The sequence below is a fragment of the Kryptolebias marmoratus genome, linkage group LG13 (genome assembly GCF_001649575.2).
Source record: "Kryptolebias marmoratus isolate JLee-2015 linkage group LG13, ASM164957v2, whole genome shotgun sequence".
Classification (NCBI taxonomy): Eukaryota; Metazoa; Chordata; class Actinopteri; order Cyprinodontiformes; family Rivulidae; genus Kryptolebias; species Kryptolebias marmoratus.
Genome location: NC_051442.1, coordinates 23,684,571 through 23,696,447, shown reverse-complemented (window position 1 = coordinate 23,696,447; position 11,877 = coordinate 23,684,571). Strand labels below are relative to the sequence as shown.

At 37.1% G+C, this 11,877-nt stretch overlaps 1 protein-coding gene across 1 annotated transcript; it reads left to right on the top strand.

Moving 5' to 3' along the window:
• The first annotated feature begins 2,519 nt into the window (after positions 1-2,519).
• nccrp1 (P1, F-box associated domain containing) lies at positions 2,520-9,137 on the top strand. The gene is made up of 6 exons (XM_017441919.3): positions 2,520-2,687; positions 3,974-4,054; positions 4,133-4,229; positions 6,281-6,376; positions 8,654-8,792; positions 8,873-9,137. Exons 1-6 carry the CDS (start codon positions 2,564-2,566, stop codon positions 9,017-9,019), a joined length of 684 nt encoding a protein of 227 aa, XP_017297408.1. The 5' UTR covers positions 2,520-2,563; the 3' UTR covers positions 9,020-9,137.
• The last annotated feature ends 2,740 nt before the right edge of the window (positions 9,138-11,877 follow it).

Below are 11,877 nucleotides of genomic sequence, written 5' to 3'. Positions count from 1 at the left end.
TTGATTTATTTAAAAATAAGAAAGTAGTAAAAGTTTTACATCAACCTACTCCTTTACATACAGATAACTTTTTTATGTGGGCCAAAATCAATGACTGAATGAATGAATGAATTCCAAGACGACCGATTAATCGAGAAAATAATCGCCCGATTAATCGATTATTGAAATTATCGTTAGTTGCAGCCCTAAAATAATTCTTGTTTCCCTCTGCTGTACATGTGTGAATACCATCAAATCTTGCTCCGTATTCAACAGGTCATAACAAAACACATTTGAACAGCTAAATATCTCCTGCAATGACTTTGGAAAGCAAAAATACCTATACTGTACTTTTAAAATTGTACTGGCACCTTCTTAAAATGTCAAAACAGGGACCGCCCGCCCTGTTGGAGTTATGCAGAAGCGCAAGATGATGACGTAACCCGTACTGTCCCAATTCTCCAATGTCTGCATGCTTGTAACCTGCACACACAAACCCTTCTGTGCACCTCGACTGAGTACACGCTTAGTAGAGGGGTATAGGGTGCAGTGCGAGTATTGGGACTGGGCCACAGTCCGCCTGGATGTGGGCTTAACCGAAGGGCGGATGTAGTATAAAGGGGGTGGGGCTAAAGAGCACTCGGGAGAACTGGGACACACTATGCACTCAAACCTTTCAACATAAACGCACATTTGAAGGACACGAGGGTGGAACGAGGGTGCGAGTATTGGGACCGGGCCTTGCATTTCACCACCGTCCCGCCACGGGGCTGACGTCACATCCGTCTGTCATAAAGTTCGCCTGATTGAAAGGTCGAGCCTTGGGTGTGCTGCCTTTTATTTAAAGACAGTAATAAGTTCATTAGTTGACTAAGTTACATACACAAGGTAATAAATAAGTTAATAGTTAATAATTAGTTTAAGAAAATTTATATGCTAAGAAACTGTTAAAATGTTTGGTTTTGAATTCTAATCGGAGTGAGACATCTGATCATCTTTATATTGTATGTGCAGAATATGTGACGTAGTGAGTGCTCGCACCATAAAACAAGCTTTGACGTATTTCCTCCAGTAAACTTTTGACAATTGTGCATATGTGCATTTATATGTACATTATAATGTTGCTTTTGTTGTTCATGTAAATACACTGGGTGTAAAAGAGAATTTTATGTAGAATTAATGTATAATTAATTTTAGTGTAGAAAATGAAATTATGTTTAGAGAATGTCTGACTATCCAAATGTAAGTTCTTTTGATTTTCAGAACTTCAAACCTTATGAATTAAAAATGATATTGATCCAGAAACCCATGTTTAACTCTCCTGTGGCCTTTGAGTCTATTTGACCTGAAATTTCAAGGGCTTCTCTACCACTCGTCATCTCTCTCTCTTTTGAGGGCTTCAGGAGGGTTAAAAGAATGATAACATAACTGATAACATAGCATTCTGTCATGATAACATGACTAAAGAAAAGCTTCATATTAAAATTACTGTTGAAGTTATTAAAGGCTATGTTTAAGCTATCACTTTCAATATCTGCATGAATATTGAAATTGTCCACCATTATGACAATCAATATTGAATAAGTCATCAGACAAAAACTCGTGGGGCTGGTGCTGAGGTATAACAAGTATTTATTATTTTTTTTCTTTCTGATTTCCATTTTAAATGATAAACGCAGAGTTAAAGGTTCAAAGGAATTATTACTAATTGGTTTAGCATTAATCAGTAACCCTGTTCTAGGAACAGGAAAATGTAGATAATTAGCAGCTGTGGATTCATTCATACTAATAAAATCCTACTGTTGTAGCCAGGTTTCTGTAAGACACAATAAATTATGAACCTCAGCGGTCTCAAAGTCACAGCAGTTCTGCAAACTGAATCATGGACTTTCAGAGATTTATCTTAATCAGGGATCCTATGCAGTCATAAAAAGATTGGAAAAGTATGGTGTTTTCCAGGTCTGAATGAGTATGGAGAAGAAAAAAAAGCCCTGCTTAATTTAAATTAATTATGTAAATTATTTAATTTAGGCTTTGAGTTTGTTTTATGGAGATGTATTCATGGGTTTTAAGTTACTGACTTGACACAGCCATATACATTCAAGCATCCAGGTTTTACAAATAGAAACTGTATGAGTTACCATTAACTCATTTGTAAATGAAAGTACAACATCAGCTCTGAAAATGTGAATAAAAGCAAAATGCAATGATTTGGAATCACTTAAACTTATATTTTATTCTCAATGTAACACAATAAACGTATCAAATACTGAAACTAAGAAATTCTATTTTATTTACTTTTTGGCTGCAACACATCTCAAAAACGTTGTTACACATTTTTTATGTTATATGTTATTTCTGTTACATGTTTATGTTACATGTTGTTTATGATTGCCACAGTGAAGCCTCCAGTGACTTATATACTAAAATGACTATACTAGTATATAAGTCATTGGACTTTTACGGGCCGTGAAAGTGGAGAATTATGACCCTTTCGGCTTGCCATAACGTTGCAACACAGGGGCGTGGCGTCCCGCAGCCGTGAAGACTTTCTTATCCCCACCAGGTTCGTGCAGGACACACCATGTCTGAGGCTGAGTGCAGTCTGCAGGGCGTGCCTGTGCCCGGCGGTGTGGACTGTAAGTCCGTGTACGACTCCAAGCCTCTGGGTCTGGGGAGGAACCTGCTGAAGAACCCCGCGCCGCTCGGTACCGCTTTTCCTGCTTCGCTCATAGCTTTTACTGTCTTTCAAACTATTACAGGACTGTTCTGCATGTCGGAAGGTTATTTTACGAACTAAACAACGGAGTTAAGCGTGACACAGTAAAAACAAGCCAGTTTAGTTGTCGCCCGCCTTCGCATGTAGGCTTTTGTGCTCGTGACTGTATGTGTGTTAGGGTATCTGCCTGTTAGCGAAATATCCCACGAACTATTTTATTTTATTTATTTAAACTTGGCAGAAAGTAATCATTGGATGCGCATCTGAATAACTTTTGGAATAAACTCGATTCAAGACTGTCTGTTAGCAAAACATCTCATGAATCACTGGGCAGATTTGAACGAAAATTTTAGGAAATACTCTTTGGACGTACATCTCCAACTAATTTGGACCCAACCCGATTCAAGATGGCTACCACAGACAGCTGACATTAAATCACACAAAAATGTCTGTAACTCAGTCAACTTTAGCTGAGAGGCTTTCACAACACATACTCTGAGCGTGACATCCTGCAATATTGCCTGAGATTGCACATAACGGCCTTTCCAAGGCTTGACCAAAATGGCATTTCTCAACATAAGATGATCTTAGTTCAAAACTGTGGCATGAGAGGCGGCGGGTGAAATGCATTCCTTGAAGGAATGCTAGGCCTTGCAATTATTAGTGTGATAAAGTTTGCTTTAGAGTTTCATTGTTTTTTTTATTTTTTGTTTCCATTATTGCCTTTTCCCTAAACAGCTGTTGTGATAAGTTTCTGAATGCAGTTTATGTTTACAGCTGCTTTTTTGTCTGTGATTGCTGGAGGAAAATTGAGTCTACAAGGCACATACTTCCTCAAAAACTTCTAATAGAAAAAAAATATTTCACAAAACTGACTATACTGTTTTAAAATGGTCTTTAAGAAGAAGCTCAACACCGAGGAGAACACTTAGGTTTCATTTCTGCGAGGATTTGTTGCCTTATTTGTGTTTTACCTCAATTTCTTGAGTCTTTGTCATGCTTTATGACAAACCATCAGTCTGCTTTTACAGAATACACATACTGAAGCATTCTTGCGTAGAATGAGTAAAACTGAGCACATTTTCTAAACTAAAGTAGCCTTCGTGTTTGTTTAAAGGATCGTCAGTCAAAAAGCTTGCTGTTGGGGTGTGTCTCTGACCCTGTGGATGAGCCTTGCTAATGTTTATAGAATGTGTTTGTGCACACCCAGTAAATCTGTAAAACACATTTTTTTTTGGTCTGTTTTGTTATATTTGTACTCATTGGTTTCAACAGGGCTGAGTAAGGACAGCCCTCCACCTGAGCCTGAGTTGCCTTCAGTGCCCCCGGGTGGACCTCCACCTTTTCAACCTGATGGTGAAGCACAGAAATGATCAGCATCTACTGTTTAAAAAGTTTGGTTTTACAAGGTGGTGTTCAATTTTTATTTCTTAGGCGACTTTGCCGGCTGGTCCATAAGCACAGAAGTCTTGCCTTATGACACCAGTGGCATCCCAGAAGGTGTTGTGGTTTGTGCTTTGCCTCAGTACAGGTAAGAGTCACTGCAGATGAGATGTTAGCCACATAGCTGGATACAGTCATTGGAGCTGGTAAATTCAGTTCACCTTATGGATTTGGGTTAATCTGATTCAGTCACTAAAGTGATCCGAGTCATCAAAGTCGGTCACGCTGTTAACTTGTGTTAAGTGCAAGCTGTGTATTAAGGTTGGGCGATTGGACAAATTTATCTATCATTGATGATAGGCTGAGCCATTCAACTGTCGTTTTTTTTAATAGCGATTTATTTATTCATTTTTTGCCTATGCATCCCCCACTCCACCCTCCCCCGTGTGCCACCAAGTTCAGCGCCGATTTATTTACTCAAATTTATAACAGAAAGAAAGAGTAGCGTATGTTCAGAAAACATTTATTTGAACAATAACCACAGTGGTGGAAAGGGAAACAGAGACTGGCTTTTTTAAAACCAGTATAACTGTACTTACAGTTTCAGTGTTTGTCTTACGAACTCTGCTAAGTGAGAAATGACAAATTGAACAAATTGACAAATTGAACAAAAACTAAATAATAAAAATGAACTCCTCCAGCAGAGAACGTGTCCGCTTCCATACAAAAAATCTTCGCTGTTGTTTTTAGTCTACTACTGAGTGATTTGGCACATATAAAATAAATAAATTACTGAATATTTGTAAAAACTAAAACGTCTCAGAATCAGAACAAGAAGATAAAGGGAAATTATTCTTTCCAGAAAGAGCTTATAAATTATTTGACAAAAAAAAGTCCAGACTTCACCTGCGCAAATATATCGCCCATCGTCATTTGTTGGACTGACGAATATTGGTTGAAAAGATTTTCCATATTGCCCAACCTAACTGTCTATGTACACATGTATGTACGGTTCATCCGCTGTTTTTCGGGTGAGTTTTTAATCTGAATCAGCGACCTGACTCATCTGAGTAAGCAGCATTTCAATTGATTTAGCTGTTTTTTCGTTGAGTCACCTAACTTACAACCTGCCAGAGAACATGTAGGATCCAGGTTTGTTGAAGCCTCAGACCTGGGAGTCCCGATTCAGTGCGAGGATTCAGATCATGAACCCTGGTGAGTCAGTAACCGACCAGCTCTAACAGTCACAAAAAAGCCCACCCTTCTTCATTTCTGTGGTTTTTCATGTCAAGACAAAATATTCTACAATTATTTAAATCAGCTATACAGTTACTGGGTTGAGGTTATAACAAAACTTAAACTGGTACTGAGCAATGAGATCAAATTTAACTTTGCTACTGTATACTTGGGTGACACACTAACTGAACTAAATAATGGAGACAAAAATCTTAAAATACTGCTCATTTCCATCAAAAAGACAAAGAAGGAAATGGCTGGAAAACCAGGGTGTGGAATGGTTGGTCATCATAAAGGGTATTTCTGAGAAGGAAAACTTTACATTTTTCTTAAGATTGTGCACAAATAAGTTTAAAAAGCTTTGGACAAAATGGATGCAAATAAATCAATGGAAAATAGAATATTCTGTTCTTCAGTTGCTTCACTCTTTGGAACGGTCATACACTTTGCATCATCAGGTATTGGACTCAGAACAGAAATGCTGTGTTGGGACCTTAACTGATCTGTTCAGAAATAATTGTCCGCAACCCTCAACGAACTGAAGCAACATTGTAAAGAAAAGTGAGCCAATATCCCTCCACAATGATGTGAGAGACTGATGAGTCTTACAGAAAACCACTGTTGAGAGTTATTGCTGCCAAAAGAGGTTCTACAAGCTGCTGCATACAGTTCTTCACCACAGCTTTTCCATTTTGTTTTTATTTCTGTGTAATAAATAACATCATAGTGGAATCTCATGTGTGTCTTTGTATTTTGAATAGTTTTAGAACCTGGTAAAGATCTGATCATTTTAAAGGTCCATTAAATCCTTTAATTAAAAGGGGTGGACTTTTTCTTCCCATGACTGTGTAGGAAGGGTTATCTGTAAACATGCTCATCTGTGGACTTCTGTAAACCAATACAACACGGGTTATGAACTTCCCTGGTGTTGATTTAGACTCTTGTCTGCTCTCTTACCCTCAGCTGGTTCTCCTTAGAGCAGGTGGTGGACCTGAAGGCAGAGGGACTGTGTGATCAGCTGCTGGATGATGTTCAACCTGAAATAGTCATTCAAGACTGGTGAGTCAGTGAGTGCCACCAGCCACACCCTACTCTCCTGCCCTTTGTAACACTAATGTTCAGTTGTGTTTTCTGAGATAATAAAACAAGCAGTGCAGTGCAACATGTGACTGATTACCAAATACCTGTGACAAGATCAAGTGCTGTATACCTCTTCTTACATTCAACACTAACCCGTCAGAAATTCCAGACTGCTTTTTTTTTTCTTTTGGCAGCTGAACTTCTGGTTTCCCTAATTTATATGTTAGGCACCTCCACAAGGAGGTGCTAAAGAGTAACACCAGAAGCAGAGAAATCTGTTGGAGCATCTTGTTTAATAAAACTGCAGCCCATGACTTTTTGTTTCACCTGAAGGACAACAGGGTTTTGCCAACTCTCTAAGTTGGTACAGATACTGATGTTTCACAGCTGACCTTTCAGCTTGTCTGTGTTGACAGCATTTAGAAAAGTAATAGTCAGGGATTTCTTTGCACGTGATGAATCACTATTCAGTTTAGTGACAAAAGGTATTTTAACAGCACATTAAGGATCAAGTTTAACAATCTACCTGTAGAAGTTCTGAAATACTTATACATTTAACAAGTTACAAAATGATAGATTTGTCATTACAGTATTGCTCTTTTGCTTTTTTTTGTACGTTTAAATTTGAGGCGGCCATATTATGAGCCTATGCCTCACACGACAAAGTTGAGAACCCCTGCAAGTGTTTCAAGACATTTTGTTGACTCCCTCATGAATGCTGTTTGCCAACAATAGTCCAGTGAGAATCTACCATTAAGTAGCCACAAGCAAGTCGACAAACCATTGTTTACTCCAGATTCCACAGGAGTTCTCTAAATAGTTTTCACTGCACTGGAGCTAAGACTGTAATTTAGTTGAAACACTTATCATTTTAACTATCTCTGTTTTTTAGCTTTACATCACTGTTATATTTCTGGTGGTTAATTAGCTGGTTATTCAACTTGTAAACAGTCAATAGTTTCTTCTGACTACCACTAAAGGGATCCAAAGAATCACTAGTGGAACTGGTACCACAGTTTAAGAACCATGATAATAGACAAACAAGTGAATTGCAAACTCTGATATGCACTAAAACAACCGGAGTGGTGATGTTAATGATAAATAAATACCATTGATGTCTTTCATTTTAAATTCAGCTGCATTTGGTCTGACCTTTTTAGAATAAAATGTCTTGAGAGAGATTAAGTTTACTTTTCAATATGAATATTTTGACATAAGATATTTGAAACAGCATTGCAAACTATTTTCCCCCTTTTCAGTAGTTATTGATAGTTATCTGCTCCCATGGTTTTATCACCTCATGGTGTTGAACTTTGACAAATAACAGATCAAACAACCTCCAGATCTGCTGAGACGGTAAGAACAGGTAAAATAAATGTTGTGCTTAAAGGTGAGTTTAACAAACTTTGCTAAAACCCAGTAAACACCTACCTAGCTGTTACTAATGGTTGTAAAGTAGCTGTTTTGATCAAATTTGGTTGGTGTTCTAAATAAGTCAGAAGCTACACCTAATCGTGGAAAGCTCAGGCCTGGATGAGATCAGTCTAATATGAGTTTGATTTTTCAGAACTACATGCAAATGTCAGAAGCAGCAAATAAAACTAGAGAAACCACACTCTCTACAAAAATGTTCCATGAATGCTGAGTTCTGAATGACTTTGCTGAAATTTTCTGAGTTGTTATGGCTAAAGGAATCGGAACACAACAGTAAAAGCTAAAAGTACCCGAGGCTAGCTAAAAGTAGCTAAATGGTATCTGAAAGGTAAATGGTAACAGAACAGTAGCTAAAGGGAGCATATAAAGACAAAAAACAACATGTTTGAAGCAGATTTTAAAGAACAATGTCATTTAAAGGAATTGAAGAGATCTCAATCTATTTCTATAAAGAATTTTATTTTGTCTTGTTAAATATTTTGAAAAGTATAAAAAATGCAAAAAAAGCTGAACGGTTTGATAAATGAACAGCTAAAGTGGCACAAAGTAGGCAGTAGTAAGATTGTAAAAAATGTATTGAACAATTGAATAAATCATAAAAAAAACTATGTATCAGAATTCACAGAAGTTATAAAATTAAATTCTCACTCATAAAATCTGAAGTGGGATTCATAAAATATAAAAAAATGTTTTTGAAAAGTGTAATTTAAAGTTGATGTTGGGCTTTATGTCTTGTTTTATGGGATATTTTTCCTTAGACAAATAAAAACATCCCAAGAGGTCTTAGGAAACAAAAAGGTCAATGTTGTGGTATTTTGTCAGGTATGAGGAGAGTCAGCTGCATGCCTCCATCTACCAACTCCACGTGAAACTACTGGGAGCAGACAAAACTACAGTGATCTCAGAGTACAAAGCCAGCCCCACGGAGGATCTGAGCAACTACTCCCACAACTGGAAGGAGGTGAGCCTCTCAGTCCCTCCTGCCTGCAGTGATCTGCTTGTATCTGAACGTTTACTGTATACAGCTGTTTTGGGCTGCAGGTGTCTCATGTGTTCTCCGGCTACGGCCCCGGGGTGAGGTACGTCCACTTCCAGCACCAAGTGAAGAACAGCTTCCTGAATGGTTTCTACCCCACACTCTTCACTGACAGCTCTGTAATTGTCAAGCCAGTCAAAAGTAGCCCCTAACCTGGATATCCTGCCATGCTGACAGAGTTAAGACAATCAAACCAGATAAATCAACAATACTTCATATTAGAGTGGCTTTTCAGAGAAACATAATAAAATTAAGATCATAATGAACCTATCTTCTTCTTTACCTGTTTTGCTGTCATTGCAAGATTTGATCTGAAATTGTTTTCAAGACATTTTATTTTGGGTTATTTCTTCTTTTGAAAGACTGACTAGGTCAAAGTTCCTTTTATCGTCACATTTCCACATTAAAAAAAATATTATGATCCAGCAAACCATAATATAAGACATCTATTAAGATAAATAGGTCAATAGAAAATGAATTGTATAAACAGTAAGGATAAGACAGTATATACTGCAGCGTAGTAGGCAGGGCAGGAAAGAGTCCAGCTAGTGAGGGAGCCTCATTGTTCTGATCTTGATGCTCCACATTCTCCAGAGAAGCCAGGTGGGTTGTAATGTAATGAAGCACTGTTGTAATCTAATAACTAAAACCTTATAGTGTGTTGCAAAAATAGTCAGTATGCAGCACAGTGGTAAAAATGAAAATATCACAAAACTAAAACTTAAGCTTTAAAGAAAAGAATGTGAGTGATTGGTGAAGTTATCACAGTCATTAGATTTGTTTAACAGTGTTTAACAAACTCCAGCCATCTTGACATGGGTTTTATTTCAAATGGCTTGCTGCAGTTTGAGACATTTCCAGTTCAGCCATGCATTTAATAGTGTCAAGGTTCAAGTTAGGTTCATCTCACATTTATTTTGTGAAGTTGATGTCAATTGAGTTCAGATCACACTATTCATCCCCCAGTGGGCAGTTTGAAGGCACAAAAAGCAGCTTCACATAAAAGGCACCTTTTTCTATGAGATGGGACAAGACGGGATCCTGGGCACTATTTTACAAATAGTTTAAAGAAAAAAGCTTTTGACACAAACTCAGTTGACTGGTATCTCCTCTGTTTGATTTCCAATGAGTCTTTTCAGACTTAATCTTCACAAGGGGACAAAAATCAAAACCTGATCCAGGGTCAACATTTTTACATTATTATTATTTTTTTTTAAATAAATTTTCCATGTTTTTGCATTTATGTCAAAATGCTCATACACAACTATGAAGCTGACCTTTCTCAGTTTATTTTCTCATTCAGAACAGTTTACAGGATTTTTTTTTACTTAAAGACTATTTTCATTTCTTATGTCTTCCTTTTTTTAAAATATTTTTTTTTACTGGTTTTTAGTGAAAACCATTTACCAAAGATCATCTAAACATAAAAAACACTCAATGAAAACTCAAAGGTCTGCTAACATCATACCTTAAAATTACAAGAGAAAACAAGTGTAGATGTAGCTGTGGAAACTGCAGACTTTTTTCTTTCTTGTTTTTGGGTGAGAGAGACACTTTAGACTCACATGATCTTGTTACAGTCCTAGTAGTCCACTGAGCTTCTGAATGTAAAGCTCGTCATGTTTAATGGAAGGATACTTATGTTAGTTCAAGATCACCATCAGTGCCTACCAGGGGTGTAACTTTGGGTCCAACATTGTGGGAGTTAGGCTCTCTGCCTATTTATGTATTTATTAAATCATTTACTTTTCTAAAAGGATTCAGGAGATTTTGGGTTAATAGTATAAGAAATACATAGTAATGCTTTTACCATGTATTTACTTAACTTTTTTGGCATTTACTTTGCACCTTCAACAATTGAGAAAAGGCTTACTTTTTTCACATTTCTTCCAACGGTAACAAATATTTTACACTTTTAGAATCTATTATATGACACACCTATTTTATTTTATTGGGGGGGTTATAGTGATTGGATGAGATTATTGGGGGGGGTCATAACCCCCTATCCCCCCCGCAAATTGCGCAGATGGTGCCTACAGCAAAAACCCTGAGTGAGATTTACAGTGGGAGATAACCACAGAGGAGTTATTCTTGCCTGTATAAACCACATTACCAAAAAGTTGTGAAGTTTTCTACAATTTAACAAAAACAACCCAATCTGTAATTCTTGCTTGTGCTTTTGAAAAGAATCTCTGCAAGAAAATAGCTTCATAAGGTTTAATTAAATTCATAATTCAAAACAAAAACTAAGTTTTGACAAATTGGGGTAGTGTAAAAATTCACAAATGAAATGCTCATAGAAAAATTGAAGGCCTATCATTATTTGAAGGAATGCATATTGCTGCCACCTTCATGTCAGGTTTCTAAACTGAAGCCATCTTCTGTTAAAAAGGGACATTTTGGTCCAACCTTGTTAATGATGATAGATAGGTGCAATTTCATCCAACAACTGTGATATCTTTGATCATGAGACAGAGAGTGAGTCAAGGGTCACTCTCTGTTTTCACTACACCAAATTTAGCTAAATATCAGTAAAACTGAACAAATTAAAGCCATTTTTGTGTTGGCTAAGATCGATTAGCTCAGGTAACCATTTTGAATTAGGTTGACTCTAAAAGTTATTCAGCTGAAGAAGTACAAAGTATTATTTTCTGAAAGTTTCATCAAAATCAGTCCAGTGGTTCTTGAGATGTTTTGCCAACAGACAGACACCGTTAAATCCAATAGGTAATGGTAAAGTTTAAAACCCATCTCACACGATTAGTTATCGCTCAGCAAATGAGAGCCACCAGTGGGGTGGGGGGCAATGGCCACTCCTAGAAAAGCTAGTCTAAACCAGTCTTAAGTTGAACAGAATAAAATATTGAGGTGCAGAAAGCAAATGTCCTCAGTTAAGATTCAAGGTCCCAGGAGGATGTATGCATTTTTTCTAAATATAAATTAAGACAAGCTTCAGTAGGTTGAGTAGTGACTGCTCTGTTCTCAAAAAGGAACATCATCAAGTGTAAAA